The sequence below is a fragment of the Rhinopithecus roxellana genome, chromosome 16 (assembly GCF_007565055.1).
Source record: "Rhinopithecus roxellana isolate Shanxi Qingling chromosome 16, ASM756505v1, whole genome shotgun sequence".
Taxonomy (NCBI): domain Eukaryota; kingdom Metazoa; phylum Chordata; class Mammalia; order Primates; family Cercopithecidae; genus Rhinopithecus; species Rhinopithecus roxellana.
In genome coordinates this window covers 72,245,615-72,259,142 of record NC_044564.1, presented here as the reverse complement: position 1 = coordinate 72,259,142, position 13,528 = coordinate 72,245,615, and the positions used below count along the sequence as shown (strand labels likewise).

Sequence of the window (13,528 nt, the reverse complement as noted above, 5' to 3'; positions counted from 1 at the left end):
CAATCTTCCTGCCTTGGCCTCCCAAAGTGCTGGGATTACAGGCATGTGCCGCTGCACCGAGCCTGTTATGTTATTTTTTAAAATGTATATTTAAAAATTGAGTGAATTATTTTCAGTTTCTTACAGAGGAGAAACTAAATGAGGTAGACTTTTAAGTGTTTTTTTTTTTTTATATTAAGCAAAAAGAAAAGCTGTATAATGTGTATGTGTAAGATGTTTTTTTTTTTAATGAAAGAAGGACCAAAACTGTGAGAAGAACCTAGTACTTCAGTCAGGCATGATGAAAATTGAATGGAGAAGTAAATAAAGTGTCATATTTGTGTTTTCTTCTTTTGTTAATATTCATCCACAGTCTTTCTGGATATTTGTGAAAGAAGAGATAATCTTTATAGCAGGCTATAGGTGTTCTGTTTCCAGATGAGGTTTACATTTTATGAAAAGTTACATTTTCATAATGTAACTAATGAGGTTACATTTTATGAAACGTGTAGCAATGTGTCTGAAATAATTTCTGTTTAACTAGTTGTACTGTACTCTTTCCTTTTTCACTATTTTTATTTTGATAGCTTTAAAGATCAAGTCACCAAAATTCTGTTCATAAATATAGTTGCCCATTAGAAAAGACAGAACTACTTCTGACATCTGTTACCTAAGGGGGAAGTGTGCTCTCAGTACAGGATCAGTGCCAGCTTATGCAGACCTTCTCCTGTGATCCACCTTGACAGGTGCTCTCTTTTGAAACACTTCTAGTTGTAAACATGTGGTTTTTCTTACTTGTCTTGGACAAAAGTAATACTCTGTAGAAAATCCATTTCAAAATGATTTTGCACAGCCATTTAATGTTGAAGATTGCATTGCAAATCCTGGTAGGCCCATTGTTTTGGTAGTAAAGATATATCTTGTTTTAGGCAGTAGAGGAGTATGTGACCTATTGTAAATAATAGTAGCAACCAAATGTTAATTAGCTACCATTAGAACAGCAGTGTGCTAGGTGTTTTTACTTTATTATATCAATTTAAGATAATCACTTCTATATGAGGTTCAGTGCCCTCACTCTATGAGCAAACTAATGTTTAAGCAATCTTCCCCAAAGTATACTATCAAGCAGTAGAATTAAGATACTTAAGCATATGTAGGCATACCTTTGAGACACTGCAGGTTAGGTTCCAGACAACTGTAATAAAGCAAATAGCACAATAAAAGTAGGCATGTGAAGTTTTTGGTTTCCCGGTACATATAAAAGTTATATTTCTACTATATCATAATCTATTAAGTGTGACAGTATACATTACTTTATTTAAAATACTTTGTTGCCAAAAATGCTTACGATTATCTGGGCCTTCAGCTAGTCATAGTCTTTTTGCTGGTAGAAGTTCTCGCCCAGGTGCTGATGACTACTGATCGATTGGGGTGCTGAAGATGTGAGTGGCTATGGTAATTTTTGAAAGTAAGACAATGCAGGCCAGATGCAGTGGCTCACGCCTGTAATCCCAGCACTTTGGGAGGCCAAGGCGGGTGGATCACAAGGTCAGGAGATTGAGACCATCCTGGCTAACACAGTGAAACCCCGTCTCTGCTAAAAATACAAAAAAAAAAAATTAGCCAGGCGTGGTGGCGGGTGTCTGTAGTCCCAGCTACTTAGGAGGCTGAGGCAGGAGAATGGCGTGAACGAGCTTGCAGTGAGCCAAGATGGCGCCACTGCACTCCAGCCTGGGTGACAGAGTGAGACTCCGTCTAAGAAGGAGAGAGAGAGAGAGAGAGAGAGAGAGAGAGAGAGAGAGAGAGAGAGAGAGAGAGAAAATAAGACAGTGCAGTTTGCTGCATGGATTGACTCTTACTTTTGCAAAAGATTTATCTGTAGCATGTGAGGTTGTTTCATCACGCAGTAGAACTTTTAGAATTGGACTCAATTCTTTCAAACCCTGCCACTGCTTTATCGACTAAATTCATATAATATTCTAAATTCTTTATTGTCATTTCAACAATGTTCCTAGCTTTTTCACCAGGAGTAGATTCCATCTCAAGAACCAGTTTCTTTGCTCATCCATAAGCAGCAACTCCTCATCTGTTCAAATGTTATGAGATTGCAGAAATTCAGTCACGTCTTTAGACTTCACTTCTAATTCTAGTTCTCTTGCTGTTTCCACCACATCTGCAGTGACCTCCTCCACTAAAGTCTTGAACCCCTCGAAGTCATCCATGAAGGTTGAATTCAGCTTTTTCCAAACTCCTTTTAATGTTCATGTTTTGATCTTCTCTTGTGAATCATGAATGTTCATAATGGCATCTAGAATAGTGAATCCTTTTCCAGAAGGTTTTTTATTTACTTTGCTCAGATACATCAGAGGAATTACTATCTATGGCAGCTATAGCCTTACAAAATGTATTTCTTAATAATAAAACTTGAAAGCCAAAATTACTTCTTGATTCGTGAGCTACAGAATAGATGTGTTAGCAGGCATGAAAACAATGTTAATCTCCTTGTGCATCTCCAGCAGAGCTTTCAGGTGACCAGATACATTGTTAATGAGCAATAATATTTTGAAAGGGATCTTTTATTCCTAATAGTATGTCTCAACAGTGGGCTCAAACTATTCAGTAAACCACGCTGTAGGCAGATGTGCTGTCATCCAGGTTTTGTTGTTCCATTCCTATAGCGCGGACAAAGTATATTTAGCATAATTCTTAAGGGCCCTAGGATATTTTCAGAATAATAAATGAGCATTAGCTTCAACTTAAATTCACCAGTTGTATTAGCCTCTAAAAAGAGCGTCAGCCTGTCCTTTGAAACTTTGAAGCCAGGCCTTGACTTCTCTCTAGCTGTGAAAGCTCTAGATGGCATCTTGTTCCAGTAGAAGGCTGTTTCATCTACATAGAAAATCTGTTGATTGTAGCCACCTTCATCAATGTTGTTAGCTAGATCTTCTGGATAACTTGCTGCAGCTTCTATATCAGCTCTTGCTGCTTCAACTTGCACTTTGATGTTACAGAGATGGCTTATTTCCCTAAACCTTACGAACCAACCTCTACTAGCATCCAACTTTTCGTCTGCAGCTTCCCCACCTCTCAGATTTTATAAAATTAAAGAGAATTAGGGCCTTGCTCTGGATTAGGCTTTGGTTTAAGGGAGTATTGTGGCTGGTGTAATCTTATATCCAGACCATTACAGCTTTCTCCCTATCAGCAAAAAGCCTGTTTTGCTTCCTTATCATTCATGAGTTCACTGAAGTAGCACTTTTAATTCCATTCAAGAACTTTTCCTTTGCATTCACAACTTGGCTAAATATTTGGTGCAAGAGACCTAGCATTTGACCTATCACCTCTCCACATGCCTTTTTCACTAAGCCTAATCATTTGTAGCTTTGATTTAAAGTGAGAGATGTGTCTGGGTGCAGTGGCTCATGCTTTTAATCCCAGCACTTTGGGAGGCCAAGGCGGGTGGATCACCTGAGGTCAGGAGTTTGAGACCAGCCTGGCCAACATGGCAAAACCCCATCTCTACCAAAAATATACAAATTAGCTAGGCTTGTTGGTGCATGCCTGTAGTCCCAGCTACTTGGGAGTCTGGGGCAGGAGAATGGCTTGAACCTGGAAGGCGGAGGTTGCAGTGAGTTGAGATCATGCCATTGCACTCCAGCCCGGGCAACGAGAGCGAAACTCCATCTCAAAAAAAAAAAAAAAAAGAGAGAGATGTGTGACTCTTCCTTTCATTTGAACATTTAGAGGCCATTGTAGGATTATTAATTGGCCTAATTTCAATATTATTGTATCTCAGGGAATAGGGAGGCCCAAGGAGAAGGAGGGAGTTGGGGGACAGGTTGGTAGAGCAGTTAGACATACACAACATTTATTAAGTTTGCTATCTTACATGGACGCGGTTTGTGGTGCCCCCAAAGCAATTATAATAGTAGCATCAAAGATCATTGATCTCAGATCACCGTGACAGGTATAATAATAATGAAAAAGTTTGAAATGTTGCAAGAATTTCCAATATGTGATGCAGAGATGAAGTGAACACAAGTTGTTGGAAAAATGGCATGATGAAACAAAGGATGTCTGTACTTTTATCACTGTGGAACATACCATTGAAAGAAACTACATGCATAGTGTTTCATTACCCAGTAGGTCAGGTAAGCATGTGGTTAGAGGATCAGCAAGAAGAAGTAAGACATTTTTCTAGTGGGGAGAATTTTGATATTTTAAAAACAAGTGTTATATTAGTGAGCAAGGGGGAAAAAATCAGAACCTCATTGGACTTTGAATTTTTGATTTAGCATTCACACATGTGCATGCCCTCACATGCACACAGACGCATATTTAAAATGTTTCTTACAGGGTAGGGTGGGGAAAGGAGAATATTATATCTTGGCAATCCTTAGGGCCTGTAAAGATCTTCATGTAGCCTTGTTTATGATGATTATTTTTTGTGTGTAAAGCAAGTGACCTTCTTTAGTTTATATAATCATCCTTGGTTTGTGTTTGGAAGATAAATATGACATTTTAAAATTAAAATACATAACTCACAGTGAACTGCAATTCTGTTGGTTGAACTTGATGAAATGTAAGACAGTGTCAGCCTCCTCTAGTGGCAGAGTGGCTCTTTGAGCAGTTAACATGCAGGTGAATTCTGTACTAGGCAGATTAAGTTAGTTTAAGGTGTCTCCACCACAACATGGTTGTACATGCTTCATAAATGTTTTCATTGAGTGGCAATTGTATTCTTTCAGACTGCCTCTGGATAAGTTGATTTTTTTTCTAATTTTCTCATGATGTATATACTCATGCTTTCTTAAATTTAAAATTCTTTCAAAAATGTGTTTGTGTGTGTGTATTTAGGGAAGAAAGGCAAACTAATATAGAATCAGCGGCCTCATCCTGTAGTTTTCATCAGTATCTCTTGTGAGCTTTTTATAAACATGCCTGGATCTCCACTATCAACCTATTAAATCAGAATCTCATCATATATAGGCTTCTCCCAGCTAATTCTGTTGAATTTCCATGATTATCAGTCTCTGGGTCCTCAATCAGTGGTTCTCTTCAGCGTGGTTGGTCCCTGGACCTGCAGCATCGTCATTACCTGTGATGTTGTATAAATTCCAGGGTCCGGTCCACTCACCCATGTCCCTCGATCTGCTGAATCTGTAACTCCTGGGTGGGGCAGCAGGCTGTGTTTTAACAAGTCCTCCTGTGGTTCTATTGTCCACAAAAGTGTGAGATTCACTGCCTTAGATAATTTTAAAGATCTTATCTTCCACAAATGCTTGTTCTGTCCTGACTACTAAAAGCTTTCAGGACATTGCTTTGTTGCCCACTCTTCAGCATTTTATCCTTTTTTATCCAGCTCTTTTGCTTTAAAGTTTCTACTTTAATGTCCTTGTAGAATTAATGTCTTTTTTTTTGTAAAACTTCTCAAATACTTTGTGGCAGAGGCAAGGTCTTAATCATAAATGATGAATAAAAAGCCCTTTTTCCTGTTGTGTTATGTTCCTATTTGTGGGTGTTTTGGTGATCAGCAACTGTGGAATTATTAACCTTATTTATGGGTAAGAAGCTAAAAGAAGGCTGCCTCCTGGTTTGGTTCTGGAATTGACATGATGCCTGAGACAGATGAGTCATGTTTCATGTGAGGTAGTTGGAGAGATGTCCACCATCTTCTCTTGTCATCCTAGCTCATGTCATTCTCAGCAATAGCTCTGGCAGAGTGGCTCCTTTAAGTCCAATGCAATGTGAACTGGCCAGGCAGGATGAGGAATTAGAGCTCTCTCAGCTCACTGTAAGGAAACCTCTTTTTCGGCTCCCAGATGGTTTCCAGAGCTATCAAAATAATATCATTTGCAGGCACTTTTCATGGCTGAAAAGAGCAACTTGGAGAGGAAGAGGAGTACTCTGCAAGCCCTGGGAGAAATGTTTTGCAGCTGGGCAGTGCACATAAATGCCAACTGAATGCTCTTTCAGTTGTGTAACTCGCCAGTGGGGCTCAACAGTAGAAGAGCCACTCGACAGAAATGAAGAGTACCTCACAGAGCATTTGTACTTGTAAACCAACTTTTCTTTGTGACCCACAAACAGCAATGTGTAAGACATTGTGCTACAATCCTCAAGTCAATCTTACAGTGCTGAAGAGTTGGTAGGCCGCCTGGTGCTCATTAGAGATCCTGTCTGGCTCTTTTCCTGCAGAATGAATGGTAGATTGCTGACACCTGCTTTCCCATCAAGCCTGAGGATGTGAATTGTGCATTAGGAATGTCTGAAAGTGTTTCCTTGTGTCCAAGTTGGTAGAGCTTGGTGCTACCTTGGGAGAAGGGGGTAAGAATTCAGTGCTGGAAGGGGAGATGAGAAAAGCAGTGGTGAGAAACAAATATAAACTGAGATTCTCATCCTCATTTAGTGATTTCTGGTTGTGCTCTTAGTTTTTCCTCGAATTTGGTCACCTTGAAGTAAAAAGATTTGTTCTATACGCAGGAAACCGCAAATATTCTCAAATACGTAGTTAAGACTATGAGCGTATTAAAATTAGGATGGAAATAAATTTGGTTGTAAGAACATTACTAAGTTATTTTGAAATAAATTTAGCTTTAAATATGTAAAATTAAAGTTTGTTGGTATGATCAGTATCTTTGCACACTTACGTCCATGTGTCTGTTTTGCCTGTCTTTAGCTGCCATGAAGTCTTTCAATAAAACTGTGGCAGATGGTGGAACACAGGGCCTAATGTGCTGTCTTTAGTCACCAATAAAAAGTGCCTCTTGTATCCAATGCATTATGCTAGTACAAGAGGATTACAAGAAGCACAAGACAGATCCCTAATTTTTCAAGTGCTGGCAGTCTACAGACTATCTGGGAGCAAAGACACATCAGAGGCAGTGCAATACTGTCGTACCTCTGACAAGAAAACATGATACTTCCACTATATTTCAGTGGTTTTGGAGAAGGAAGAGAACTGAGTTGGATGATGTGGAACTTTCTGGTTATAAAAGGATAAGGAGAATTCATAGAGAGCAAGAGATTGAGGTGTGTGTATGACACTCTTTCCTTGCTGCTAATTGGTTGTGGAATTAAAGAGAATTTACAAAAAAGAATGGCAACATTTTCTCTTGACTCATTTGGATCTGTCAGTTGTGAATATTGGCCTCCATTTGTGAACTGTGAGTGAAAAGGGTTAGGGTTGGATCATGGCCTAGGGCCACAGTTAAATTAACTGGCTCATAATGTGATTGAACTAATGACCTTAGCCTCATTACCACTATGTTTTAACCAGTTGAGTCAATCAAATATTACAGAAAGGGTAATCAAGGTATCTTTTAGAAAGAGACCTGTATTTCTCTAATGACCAGTGATGATGAGCTTTTTTTGTATGTTTGTTTGCCGCATGAATGTCTTCTTTTGAAATGTAAATCAAAACTACAATGAGATACCCTCTCAAGCCAGTTAGAATGGCAGTCATTAAAAAGTCAGGAAACAACAGATGCTGGAGAGGATGTGGAGAAATAGGAACGCTTTTGCACTGTTGGTGGGAGTGTAAATTAGTTCAACCATTGTAGAAGACAGTGTGGTGATTCCTCAAGGATCTAGAACCAGAAATACGATCTGACCCAGTAATCACATTACGGGGTATATACCCAAAGGATTATAAATCATTCTACTATAAAGACACATGCACATTTATGTTTATTGTGGCACTATTCACAATAGCAAAGACTTGGAACCAACCCAGATGCCTATCAGTGATAGACTGGATAAAGAACATGTGGGACATATACACCATAGAATACCATGCAGCCATCAAAAGGATGAGTTCATGTTCTTTGCAGGGACATGGATGAAGGTGGAAACCATCATTCTCAGCAAACTATCACAAGAACAGAAAACCAAACACCACATGTTCTCATAAGTGGGAGTTGAACAATGAGAACATATGGACACAGGGAGGGGAGCTACACATACCAGGGCCTGTTGGGGGTTGGGGGCTAGGGGAGGGATAGCATTAGGAGGAATACCTAACATAGATGTTGGGTTGATGGGTGCAGTAAACCACCATGGCACATGTATACCTATGTAACAAACTTGCACATTCTGCCTGTGTATCCCAAAACTTAAAGTATAATAAAGAAGTATTTTATATCTAAGATGTAAAGAAGGAGACCTGTATAGCAGTAAACATAGGAGTGAAATCAAAGCCAGGCCCTTTTCTCATGTTACACCCAGGTGTTTATCTCTTCATTCTTGAGTTTTTATACTTTTTTCTGCATCTAATAAAAATAAGGTGGGCACAACAAAAGACAACATGACTCTCCTGTGTTAGTAATTTACATAATGAAATGCATCACGGTTTTTGCAGAGGATGGTTTGAGCAACAATACTGTTTTCAACTTTAGATGTGTGGTATCCCATAAATTTATTGATGGTGCCTTTTTATTCTTCTTTAAAGTCTGAACAACCCAGTCCTGCCAGCTCCAGCTCCAGCTCCAGCTCCAGCTTCACACCATCCCAGACCAGGCAACAAGGTATCAACATCTCCTGCAAACTAGGAGATGCTTTTCTTATAAAACATCTTAATGATACTTTGGGAGGAGGCCGATGCAGGTAGATCACGAGGTCAGGAGGTCAAGACCATCCTGGCTAACATGGTGAAACCCTGTCTCTACTAAAAATACAAAAAATTAGCCAGGCGTGGTGGCATGCGCCTGTAGTCCCAGCTACTCGGGGGGTGGGCTGAGGCAGGAGAATCCCTTGGACCTGGGAGGCGGAAGTTGCAGTGAGCCAAGATTGTGCCACTGCACTCCAGCCTGGGCGACACAGCGAGACTCCGTCTCAAAAAAAAAAGAAAAAACAAAACAAAACATCTTAATGCGTTGATTTATCACCTATCTTATACTGTTTTATTATTTGAATCATAACTAGGCTTTTATGCAGTTGTATTTATTTCCCTTAGGAATGCAGTTGAGTATTGTTCTGAGTGCAAGGCAAGGCTCTAGAAATTCCCCTTTTTCCAATCCCTGCCATCAGATTCTCATTGCTGCAAAAGGATTATAGACACAGCCCATCCCAGGGAGTTCCCAAAGGAAATAACATAGTAAAAGCTTTAAGAGGCTTTGACATAGGGAAATAGGTTTTCATTTTTCCTCCTGGACATATTTTTTTCTGCATGTTAATAGTCTTTTTTTAAAGCAATACTAATTGGCTGTCTTTTAAATATATATTTTTATTTACTCATGATCAAGTGTTAACTTGAATTCAGAACAAAGACATTTAAACTAGAATATTTAAATAATTTTCCATTTTTGTGTATGTGGAAAATCTTCAAATGTACACTGTTTTTTACATGAAAAATGCATAGGTATCAAAGTAGAATTTGTGTTTTAGCATAGTATTGAACATTACCTTTTTCACTGACCACACTGAATTCCTGATGGCCTTGAATGTTTTGAAAAGGATTAAATTGTTGTATGTGTTTGGACTAAGGCTAAGCTTCCAGGAAAAAAATAAAATAAAAAGACAGTAATCGTTTTGGCTATTCAGAGGTCTTGTTTCACTGACTTCCAAAGAAATAAGCCCACAACAAAAGTAGAAAAATTTGGGTTTTGCAGAATGTGAGATTGTAAGGAGTCAAGATAGTAATAGCTTAGATACCCCTGTCATAGATGAGACTTTAGGAATTGCCTATTCCAGAATGAAAGTGTCTCTCTTTCTTCATTGTCTTTATAATCTCTTCTGTTAAGATTAAAACTACCTATTTTTTTGTCACATTTAGCCTAGTAAAGTGAAAATAAGCCACACTAGTTTGTGTTTGTGTGTGTGTATTTTCATTTCTGTCCTGTTCTAGAATAAAATTAGAGTTCGATTTTTTTTCTTTTTCCTGTCTGATACTGGATACTGTCCTGATTTTTCTGTGTACCTGCTTTATTACATGGTCTTATTTATTTTTATACTTGCTGGTATTGTGCCAGTAATTTCTTAAAAAGTAAAATGAAAATTGGCTGCTTAAAATTGCTGCGACAAGACCTTGTGTCCAAGATCAATATGAAGATCAGAGGTAGGATATTACACCATGGAATTGAAATACTTTATAATCTGAACTTGACTGAAATGCTTGCTTGACCTGAAATTGACCTTGAAATAAAAGGAACAGCTAAACCTTAATAGATCAAAAACTACCACACAAAGGCTGCATTGCCAAGAACAAGTTACAACCACAGTGATTTATTAATCTCAACTTTTCAATACATGGATTAACCTAACAAAACATTCAATTTACTAATAGATTTTTCTTCTTCTTTTTATGTATAATTTTTCTTAGGGAAGAAAAATATATAGAAAAAAAAATCCTAGAAAATAGAGATTCTTTAGTGAACATTTTGGGAATCTTATGAAAACAATAGTGTTTTGCCAGAGATTGCATTTTAGAAACTATACCAAATTTGCCTTGTAAATTGTATAAATATATGTTATGATTATTTTTAACAAGTCTTCAGTGCTGGTAAGCACCCCCCTGTTTCTAATATGACTAAGTGTGTTTGAGTATATGTTTGATTGTCTGTGGTTCATTGTCATTACTCAGGTCCTTTGAGGTCTATAATGAAAGATCTGCATTCCGATGACAATGAGGAGGAATCTGATGAAGTGGAGGATAACGACAATGACTCTGAAATGGAGAGACCTGTAAATAGAGGAGGCAGCCGAAGTCGCAGGTGAGTGTCTTGGAAGGAAAGGGGTTGCCTGTGATGAAGTCAGACTCTTTCACAAGCCCTGCTGGGATGATCACAGCAAAGGTGTAAAACACCAAAAACGGCAGTAGATGGTCACATTCATTTGATGCAGGGTCTCCTTGGCATGCCTACACCTGCTTTACAGGGAACTATTTCTCCTTTTTCTCAGAAAGAGACTTTTCCTCTAAAAATTTTATAGGAAAAAGTCACATTAGATGTCCTTGTCCTTGGAAATGTATGCCAAGTGGCATGACTGACTGTTGAACTAAAGTCTGTTTTCATTTGAAGAGTTTGTGTCGATCGACTGCTGGAGATAGTCTCAGAATTTAAAGAAATGTGTTTGCTGATGGTAGTTAGAAATACATAATTGGCTCTAGTGAATTATGTGTGTGACCTAATTAAAACTAGAATCACCTATGTGTTTTCCAAAAAATAAATTCCTTTTAAGTGTGCTGACAATTAGGTGCCTTAAGTAGCTTTAATGCTGAGAGGCATAAGTCCGTGTTATAAGATGGTAGTTCATGTGACTTATAATTAATAGTCAACTTGAAATTGCCCTGAGGATTTTATTTCTTTATCATGAGGAAAACAAATAGGCATGCTTACTTTAATTTTTCTTGAGTGGAAAAAATACAATCTACTTGAACTTAAAATCCAATTATATTTATAATATATTGCATTAAATCTTTCCCTATTATCCATTACTGTGTGGAAGACTCTAAGATTAAAAAAAAAAAAACAATGCAGTCTTAACTCAAGCTAGAGAGACGATGATTCCTAATTGCCAATGCTTTGTCCTCTGAAAAGAGCCTCCTTAGGGTGTGTGCCCCATCAGATATCTCAGTGACTGTTTTTTATGGTCGTATTCAACCCCTGTTTCTCTCCTTGTCTCTCAGACTTACCTGTCAGCATTCCTTTTAAATAGGAGAATATAACCTCTTTAATATGACCATGGCCTTATAACATTTCCCTTTAGAAGTCTTTTGTCTGATAAAAAGGAAACTAGTAGAGGAAAAAAGACCTCAAAATGACTGAAAATTAAAGTAGCTTACTTATACCAACCAAAATCCTGACCACTGGCTGCTCTCAAATTTAGCTGATGAAAACTGCGTGACTTATTTAGATGATTTCCCAAGTTGTTGTTTAGAAGATCTGGATATTCTGTGATTAGTTGCTGCCCACTACTTATTGCTCCAACCCCTGAGTCCATGTGGTCATCATATAGGCTTGTGAGTCATCTGATACAGATATACATTGTGGGGGCTGCTTTTCTTGTTCCCTGCCTGACATGTGCTGTGTTAGCATGGCAGCGCCAGTGTGACACTTGATCTTCACTGCACTTGTGAAGTCTCAACTGTTTAATCAGTTTAAATACTCAGCCTTCCACTTCACTCAAGAAGCATTTTAAAACAGCGCTTCAACTGAACACTTCATTAATGTAATTTAGTTAAGAAAAACACGTCCTATCAGTTTTTGCTAAAAGGATGTCCCAGTGTATCCTTTTCATTTCCTATCTTGTATCTTGTCTGTCTGAATACGTTATAGAGCTAGAATGTGATTGCCTATTCAGAGTGAAAGAAAAACTATCCTGATTTCTAAAACAGTTTCTGTTTCTGAGAAGCATATTACATTAGGTACTATATAACCGGAGAGATGGGGAGCAAACACTGAAAGAGGACATCTCTGAGGGAGGACTACATTCAGCACGGTAGAATAGAGAAATCTCTCCTATTGTGGATAAAAGAAAATTCCATTTTCTTCTGAAAAAATGGGGAGGAGGTGGTGTGTATTGTCTTTATTGTTTAATTTTTAAAAGATATCATTGTAGTTTTCCAAAGCAGTTATTCCAAACATACCATTTCTTTGTGTTGTTGTAGCGTATTTCCAATGAATTGTTGTATCAGTGTTGAGAACTGGAGACAGCCTTGAATAATGACACAGTAGAAATGATTGGTAGTGGTTCTAGCACACCGGGCTCCACATGTTCAATCCTTAGATGTCACTCTGTGCTGTCAGTGGTGCAGGGCTGTTTTCCACATTCTTTATGAAGTTTCGTTTATGTAGTTGCTTCTTCCCCTGCAGCGTGTATTCTAGACACGTTTGTAACTTTTTCATCTGTAACAGAGAGGAGGAAAGGAAAATAAAGGTAGTAATCTACACACTGTCTTAATTTTGCTGATCTTCTGTAAGCTTGAGTAGCATGCTTGATCATAGTAGGTGCATAGAGCAGGAGAAGGGAGATGAATGAATAAATGACCCCAGTAAAGTATAGTGGCTGAGCACTAGCTTTGGGCCACATTGCTTGTATTTGAATTCCAGAGCCACCTTATATTTGAATTCCAGAGCCACCATTTTTACCTATGTGACCCTAGATGAGTGACCCAGTCTTTCTAAGTCTCAGTTTACTCATCTGTGAAACAGGAGATCATGAAAAGAGAAATGGCAGGTAAAGCACTTAACACAGTTCCAGTTACAAAGTAAGTACCAATACATGTTAGCAGTTGTGAGTTAAAATGAACTTGTCAAGGGTTAGTGTTTGGATTCTGTGCTTTCCACGCCTATTTCTATGGGTATTTCAAGAATCATCTGTTTGTAATGATGTTCATAACTTGTCTCTTTCTTTTCAGAGTTAGCTTAAGTGATGGCAGCGATAGTGAAAGCAGTTCTGCTTCTTCACCCCTACATCATGAACCTCCCCCGCCCTTATTAAAAACCAACAACAACCAGGTAAATTGTGGGGTTTGCACTTTGCAAGACTCTGCAGAGCTAGGTGTAATCATTTTTACAAAGCATGCAAAACTTTCATCCCTGAATTTTAAACA

At 38.3% G+C, this 13,528-nt stretch overlaps 1 protein-coding gene across 3 annotated transcripts in view; it reads left to right on the top strand.

The window, feature by feature from the left end:
- MLLT3 (MLLT3 super elongation complex subunit) overlaps positions 1 to 13,528 on the top strand; it is a 285,234-nt gene that overhangs the window by 254,505 nt on the left and 17,201 nt on the right. For all 3 annotated transcript variants that reach the window (XM_010368450.2, XM_030919896.1, XM_030919898.1), the window contains exons 6-8: positions 8,429 to 8,504; positions 10,559 to 10,688; positions 13,334 to 13,433. In XM_010368450.2, coding sequence (XP_010366752.2) covers positions 8,429 to 8,504; positions 10,559 to 10,688; positions 13,334 to 13,433 — 306 coding nt within the window. The remainder of the gene's footprint in view (positions 1 to 8,428; positions 8,505 to 10,558; positions 10,689 to 13,333; positions 13,434 to 13,528) is intronic.